Source organism: Curcuma longa, unplaced genomic scaffold (assembly GCF_044706935.1).
Source record: "Curcuma longa cultivar G26 ecotype Majalengka, Jawa Barat unplaced genomic scaffold, ITB_CL_G26_1.1 contig_12677, whole genome shotgun sequence".
Taxonomy (NCBI): domain Eukaryota; kingdom Viridiplantae; phylum Streptophyta; class Magnoliopsida; order Zingiberales; family Zingiberaceae; genus Curcuma; species Curcuma longa.
The window spans coordinates 3,853-12,173 of record NW_027429214.1 but is presented as its reverse complement, the minus strand read 5'-3'; the positions used below and the strand labels follow the sequence as shown (position 1 = coordinate 12,173).

General features: G+C 42.8%; 1 protein-coding gene across 1 annotated transcript; it reads right to left on the bottom strand.

The window, feature by feature from the left end:
• Positions 1–628: 628 nt before the first annotated feature.
• LOC141815936 (uncharacterized) lies at positions 629–5,893 on the bottom strand. Its single transcript, XM_074703796.1, has 2 exons — positions 5,012–5,893; positions 629–4,960 (listed from the first exon to the last, which is right to left on the bottom strand). Exons 1-2 carry the CDS (start codon positions 5,891–5,893, stop codon positions 629–631), a joined length of 5,214 nt encoding a protein of 1,737 aa, XP_074559897.1.
• Positions 5,894–8,321: the final 2,428 nt, after the last annotated feature.

Below are 8,321 nucleotides of genomic sequence, written 5' to 3'. Positions count from 1 at the left end.
TTTCTACAAAATGCATCCATCCAAGAGTTTTCATTCCTCTTTGTTTCACAATTTTTGTGCCCAATTTTAGCCATTAACTCATCCAAGAATGGATCCATTTCCCCCACACTTAGAATTTTGTCCACCTCTAGAACCAACTCATCAAGTCATCCACCAAACTCTTAGGAAAATAGAATTAGGGCAAAATTGACAAAGAATATGGATGTATGTGTAAATGAAAACAAGATAACAAATTGCATAATGAATAACTCCATCAATTCATGTATCATATGCCGCTATGGTTCCAAAAGAAAATGAGCAAGTTCTAGAGTTCAAAAGTCATGAATGTTCATCACACATAAGAATAATCATTGATAGGCTAACAAGTGGTCCTCCCTAGGTAATTCTTCAATCATGCTTGATCTAACATTAGAATCTTTCACCAACCAATGACTAAATGTAAGTTAGAACTAACCCAACAATGATATCCGAAATTCAATGATCTAAATAATTTTTTTTTTCATTTTCATGACACTTTATGATTCCTCAAATGCATAGGGAAACGTAAGACAAACCTACTTTTGATTGAAACAAATTGTGAAAAGTAAAGCATATGTACAATATGAAAAGAAAAAGAACGGACTCCCCTTTAAGTTGGATATATCGCGCTATGCAAGTCAACGCTCTCCATTATTTTTCCTTCCATGCCCTCATGATAATGCTTCAATTGATGTCCATTCACCTTAAATGTTGAGCCCGTCATATCCTGTATTTCAACAACACCAAAGGGAGATATGTTAGTAACAACAAAAGGACCCTCCCATCTAGACTTCAACTTACCGGGGTGCCACTTAAGTCGAGATTTATACAAAAGCACCTTTTCTCCCACTTGGAACTCTTTTCTCAAGATATGCTTGTCATGGAAAGCCTTGGTCTTTTCTTTGTAGATTCGTGAATTCTCATAGGCTTCCAATCTCAATTCCTCAAGCTCTTGCAAGTGTAACTTCCTTTCTTCTCCAGCTTTTCCCAAGTCCATATTACATGCCTTCACCGCCCAAAATGCCTTGTGCTCCACCTCTACAGGCAAATGACAAGCCTTACCATAAACAATTCTATAAGGAGACATTCCAATGGGTGTCTTGTAGGCGGTCCTGTAGGCCCATAATGCTTCATCAAGTCTTCTACTCCAATCCTTCCTATCGGGCCTTACCGTCTTTTCCAAGATAAGTTTAATCTCCCTATTTGATACTTCAGCTTGTCCATTTGTCTGAGGGTGGTATGGTGTGGAAACTTTATGAATCACTCCATATTTGCTCAAGAGCGCCTTCATGTGTCTATTGCAAAAATGGGTCCCTTGATCGCTAATGATCGCCCTGGGTATCCCAAACCTGCAAAATAGGTGAGTCCTGACAAAATTCACAACAACTGCAGAATCGTTAGTTTTAGTAGGAATTGCCTCCACCCACTTAGACACATAATCAACAGCCAACAAGATATAGATAAATCCAAATGAAACAGGAAAAGGACCCATGAAGTCAATACCCCAAACATCAAAAATCTCACAAAACATCATGAATTGTTGAGGCATTTCATTCCTACGCCCTATGTTCCCTACTCGTTGGCAGCGCTCACAAGTTTTATGAAACTGAAATGCATCCCTAAACAAGGTAGGCCAATATAACCCTGCATCCAAAACCTTCCTAGCTGTACGTTGAGGACCAAAATGTCCTCCACATGCAAGTGTATGACAAAAAGATAGTACAGACTGGAACTCACAATCAGGGATACATCTCCTAATTATTTGGTCACTACAAAATTTCCACAGGTAAGGATCATCCCACACATAATATTTTGCATCACTTGCTAATTTATCACGTTGAGCTCTAGTAAAGTGTGTAGGAAAAACATGTGCAACCAAATAATTAACGAGATCAGCATACCATGGCATCATACCTTGCAGCTGCAAAAGCTGCTCATCAGGAAAAGTGTCAGCAATAGGTGCAGAGTCTGTCTTGCCCTCAATCCTGCTCAAATGATCTGCTACTAGGTTCTCCTTCCCGCTCCTATCGCGTATCTCCACGTCGAATTCTTGAAGCAGAAGCATCCATCGAATCAATCTCGGTTTAGAATCTGGCTTCTTTAGAAGGTACCTAATAGCTGCATGATCAGAAAAGATAATCACGTGAGAACACAATAAATATGATCGAAACTTATCCAAAGCAAAAACAATAGCCAAAAGTTCTTTTTCCGTTGTTGTGTAGTTGGCTTGGGCAGAATCAAGGGTCCGTGATGCATAACAAATAACGTGAGGCGCTCCATCCACCCTCTGGCCTAACACCGCTCCCAAGGCATAATCTGATGCATCACACATCAACTCGAATGGTAAACTCCAATCTGGGGGCTGAATGATAGGGGTAGAAGTGAGAGCCGCCTTCAATATGTCAAATGCATCCTTACATCTCTGATCAAAGTAGAACTCCACATCCTTCTGCAGCAAAGTTGACAATGGAAGGGCTATCTTACTGAAATCTCTGATGAATCGCCTGTAGAATCCTGCATGGCCAAGAAAAGAACGAACTTCCCGCACGCATGCGGGGTAAGGCAGAGATGTAATACAATCAATTTTTGCAGGATCTACTTCGATGCCCTTCCTAGAGACAATGTGACCTAGAACTATGCCATGCTCAACCATGAAATGACATTTTTCATAATTAAGTATAAGGTCAGTCTCTACACAACGATGTAAAACACGAGATAAGCTATCCAAGCATGCGTCAAAGGAAGAACCATACACAGTGAAATCATCCATGAATACCTCCATGCAATGCTCTAAAAGATCTGAAAAAATGCTTACCATACATCGCTGGAAAGTACCCGGGGCATTGCATAATCCAAATGGCATCCTCCTATACGCAAAAGTCCCAAATGGACAGGTGAAGGTAGTCTTCTCTTGATCCTCTGGAGCAATGTGAATCTGAAAATATCCAGTGAAACCATCCAAAAAACAGTAATGTGATTTACCAGCCAACCTCTCCAACATCTGATCAATGAATGGCAATGGGTAGTGATCCTTCCTGGTGGCTTGGTTCAACTTCCGATAGTCAATGCATACTCTCCACGAACTCTGCACTCTCGTAGGAATCAAAGCTTTCTCCTTGCTTGCTACCACAGTGATACCAGACTTCTTAGGGACCACCTGCACTGGACTCACCCACTGACTGTCGGAGATAGGATATATAATGCCGGCCTGTAAGAGTTTAGCTACCTCCTTCTTGACCACATCTAAAATGAGTGGGTTGAGTCTACGCTGTGGTTGTCTCACTGGCTTTGCTCCCTCCTCTAAGAATATCCGGTGCATGCAAATAGAGGGGCTGATCCCAGGTATATCTGCAATAGTCCACCCTATGGCCCTCTGATATCTCCGAAGAAGATCTAACAATCTTTTCTCTTGGCCTGCCTCGAGATGCTGAGCAATAATAACTGGCAACTGATCATTCTCTCCCAAGTAAGCATACTTCAAGTGTTCAGGAAGGGGCTTCAATTCAAGCTTTGGGGGTTGCATAATTGAGGGAAGCAATTTCTCAGAACCTATTTCCAATACTGACACCTCAATGTCTGTCCCCAAGATAGTGTCACAGACTAGAGCTGATCCACCACTATCATAGTCCACATCATCTAGATCCTCTGTATCAGCTAGATCTGAATCCATGTCATCTGACTCCTCAAAATCTAGCTCATCCAACACATCAATGCCCAACAAAGAGTGGTCCTCCGTAGGATATTTCATCGCATCAAGAATACTAAACTGAACCACTGTGTCTCCAAACTCCATGGTAAGTGTTCCTGCGTGTACATCAATCTTTGTCCTTGCAGTCTTCAGGAATGGTCGTCCCAATATCAATGGAGCTGAGCTGGAAGTGGTGTCCTTCTCCATATCCAAAATATAGAAGTCAGCAGGGAATATCAAATCTTTGACTTTCACCAACACATCCTCTATGACTCCAGCTGGATGAGCAAAACTGCGATTAGCCAACTGTATAACCACCCCAGTAGGCTGCAATGGTCCAATGCCAAGTGAGATGAAGACGGATTTGGGCATGACATTAATTGAAGCTCCTAAGTCCAGCATGGCATCCTCAAAACTGCAGTCTCCAATCACACAAGGCACTGTGAAAACCCCTGGGTCTTTGCATTTCTGAGGCATAGGCTGAATCATGGCTGATACATTTTTCCCCATGCTCACCAACTCTGTTCCTTTCAGCTTCTTCTTGTGGACGCATAATTCTTTCAGGAACTTAGCATATTTGGGAATATGTCTAATCGCTCGCAACAACGGGATGTTGACTTCCACTTTGCTAAAGATGTCCATAAGCTCCTGAAGCTCCTGTGTCTTTTCTGAATCAGCATTCTTCTTTGAGCAAGCTACCCTCTGAGGAAAAGGCAACTGAACTGGTGGCTCTGACCGAGGCTGTGTCTCTAATCGAGGCTGTGGCTCTGGCTCTGGAGGAATCTGTGGGATAATAGCATCATCTGTAACCCGTCCACTCCTAAGTGTGATAGCACTGACATTCCCTCGAGGGTTGGGAACAGACTGGGAAGGTAGCTGACTCGATCCCTGTGCTTGCATCTGACTGATAGAAGAACAAATCTGGCCCAATTGACGCTCTATGCTCTGAATAGATGTATCGGTCCTGTTCTGATGTTGCCTCAGCTCATTTTGTTGCTGCCTAATCTGAAGGAGAAGTGCCTCCACATTCTGTGTAGATGATTCTGGTTTGGGTTGCTGCACTGGCTGGGCTTTAGGAAGAGCTGGCTGGTTATAAAATCCTGGAGGTCTCTGAACTTCTGGTGCTACAAATGGAGGTGGTGGCTGATATTGCTGCTGATGTGATGTATTCCCGTACCTCAAATTAGGATGATCTTTCCAACCTGGATTGTAAGTATTAGACATGGGATCATAAGGCTGCTTATATCCATATGGCTGTGGTTGGTAAGATTGAGGTTTGGACTGAAAAGCTTGTGCCGCCGCCACTTGATTTGCAAGGAAAGATCCATCATCAGATTGCACTTGGGGACACAAATCCGTAGGATGAGATGGACTACTACAAATTCCACAAGTCCTCATAGCTTGAACGGCTTGAGTTGAGGGTTGCTGAGTCTGACTAAGGGTCATCTGTCTGATCAGAGAAGTCAAATCCTGAAGATTAACCCTAACCTCCTGAGCCTCCAAACTCGGTCCTGTAATCTCATGCACTCCTCTAGGAATCAATGGACGGCTCCCAAACTGCTGAGAATTTGCTGCCATGATGGAGATCAATTCCCTGGCTCCCTCTGGTGTCTTGTTCACTAAGGCTCCCCCACTAGCTGCATCCACCATACTCCTGTCCATGGGAAGAAGTCCCTCATAGAAGTACTGGATGAGTAGCTGCTCACTGATCTGGTGGTGGGGGCAGCTAGAGCAAAGCTTCTTGAAACGCTCCCAATACTCGTATAATGTCTCACCAGAAATCTGCTGAATTCCGCATATGCTCTTCCTGATAGCAGTGGTCCTCGAGGCTGGAAAGAATTTCTCCAAGAACGCTCTCTTCATCTCGGCCCAAGAAGTAATAGAACTAGGTGGCAAAGTGTACCACCAATCCTTCGCTCCATCAACCAGTGAGAATGGAAAAGCCCTCAAATTAATATCTTCTTCAGTGATACCATGCGGCTTCATAGTGGAACAAACTGTGTGAAACTCCTGAAGATGTCGTGTAGGATCCTCACCAGCTAAGCCATGAAATTTTGGAAGCAAATGGATGATACCAGAACGCAGCTCAAAATCAACTTCCAACTCAGGGTACTGAATGCACTGAAAAGCCACATCTGGTGCTGCAAGCTCTCTTATGGTCTGATTGTTGATTTGATTGTTTGCCATCTGGATCTCAAGCAAAGGCTGATTACTGATAGAAACTATAGAAGATCCTTGCTGAGCCCTCCTTTGTGCATGCAGAGTCCTTTCTATCTCAGGATCAAAGTTGCTTAAACTGGAATTTGAAGACCTGGTCATTCACATCAAGCAAAACAAAATCATTAGGCACACAGAAAGATATCAGAAAAGAAATGAAAAATTATTGCAAGATCTAAAAATTAACAAACATCATAAAAGGGTCCCCGGCAACGGCGCCAAAATTGATATAACCGTTTTTCGTCGCACTACGGTTTCAATTAATTATCAAGTTTCAAACAATAATGTAGTATAGAGTTAACCTGAATCGTCTCTCAAGGACCCAATACAATGTTTGCAATTTTCAAATCTAATGAAATTTTATATGTTGTGAGAAAAATAAAAAAAACTAAACTAATGCATGTTTTGGGGGGTTTGAATGCTAGAAACAATAAAAACTCGACCACCTACTTCTTCCTAACAATCCTAACTATCCGGAATTGAAATTTCAGTGAACTACACTCTAAACATGGCCAAGAAACAAAAACGAACAGAATTAAACAAAAATGGACAGCATGAATAAAACAGGACAGATTTGATACGAAACATGACAGAATTTTCTACTAGGCAATTTAACAAACTACTTGCATTCAAAAGGAAGAATTCAACAAACTGTAACAAGTAAGCTGTAAAGGAGTAACAAACTAACAAAAACAAAGTAGCAATTGTAAGGAAGCTAAATTAACATCAAAAGAAAGCACAATCAAACAAAAGGAAAGCTGTAAATTGCTGGAATTTGTGAAATGTGTGCTGTCCACTCGCGCAGGAGGAAATGGGGGCTGCTTGGCTCTATCCGACCGGCTGGAGCTTCCGCAGATGGCTGTGGCGTTGTTGCTGGAAGTGGCTGAGGCTGCTGATGGCTTGAAGGAGCTGCTGATGGCGTTGCGTGAAGCAGTGGGCGAAGGCTGCTGCTGTGGAGGCTGGAGGCGTGAGGTGGCTGCTGTGGTGTGGAGAGGGGCTGCTGTGGCGTGATGTGAGGACGTGAGAAGGCTGTGAGTGGAGGTGAGTGTGTGAGTGGCTGTGAGAGGAGAGTGAGTGGAAGGCTGACGTGAGTGGGAGATTGTGAGGTGAGGGAAGCGTGAGTGGAGGTGGGTGAGAGGATGTGAGGTGAGCGCGTGAGGTGGCTGTGAGTGGTGTGGGCGTGAACGTGAGAGTTGAGTGGAGTGAGGGAGGTGAGTGTGGAGGATGGTGGGCTGTGAGTGGAGAGTGTGGTGAGTGAGTGGAGATGATGTGTGAGGTGGCGGCTGTGTGGAGGAGGGCTGAGATGTGAGATGGAATGGTGATTGTGGCTGGAGTGAGGGGAGATGGCGTGAGATGAGTGGCGGTGTGATGGAGAGCTGGTGAGGGAGAATGGAGGTGGTGAGTGGAAGATGGAGGTGGGTGGGCGTGAGGTGGGTGGAGGCTGGTGGGCGGTGGAGAGTGAGGGAGAGGGAAGTGGAGGCGTTAGGGATGATGGAGGTGGGTTAGGTCTTGGGAGCTCCTCTTCTCAATCTTTTTGTATCCTTTTTTTCCACCCTCTATTTCCTTGATGTATGGTTCAGATTTACTATGGATATCCACCTTGCTTTTAGTAGCCTAGTTCCAAATGGAGGGTTGAGATGGTGTCTTCATCTTGATATCCCACTTAGCTCTTGATGTGTGATTTAAGCCTTAATGACCAAGCTGTCCTACAAATCAAATTGGACGAATCATGAGTTTAAAAATATAGAAAAAGCATAATATAATCAAAATACATCCAATTAACAATGATGTGTCATCCAAGGCCTAAATGTCCACCTAGAACCTAAAAATTCTTTATTAATGATGTTAATTTGATTATCAATTGTGCTAATCATCACTTGGTTCAACTTCATGACTCCTTAAGTATCCTACAAAAATACTTCAAAAGATGTTAGATTCAACCCAAAATTTGTAGGAATAAGCAATAACATCCAAAATATGTTCCTACTCGCAATATGTGTTTATATTCAATAGTTACACAATGAGAGGGTCAAAATATCAAGTTTTAGAGGCAAAATAAACTATGAAAATGAGTGTTATCAATTTCTCGAGTGAGCAGAAGTCTACCAAATCGATTGACAGATTGATTAGGCATTGCCAATCAATTTGTGCAATTAATTGGCCGAGGTTTTCGAGTGAATAGAAGTCTGTCAAATCGATTGATCAATTGATTGGAATTCAAAATTAGATTAATCTTAGCCATGGATCTGAAGTCAGTAACCATTCAACAAATAGTCAACGGTCAGCAATTGATTGGTGAGTTATACTCATCAATTGGTGGCGGAAAAAAGAGTAGAAACAGCTCGATTCTGCATTGTTTAAAAAGGAGCTTTTCCCCACTAATAGAGTCATTGTCATA

Excerpts from the sequence above, each read along its gene's own strand:
- LOC141815936 (XM_074703796.1), bottom strand. The coding sequence starts at position 5,893 with ATGGCAAACAATCAAATCAACAATCAGACCATAAGAGAGCTTGCAGCA. Across the intron at positions 4,961-5,011 it reads GATCTTTCCTTGCAAATCAA|CCATATGGATATAAGCAGCC; the intron begins GTGGCGGCGGCA and ends TACCAACCACAG.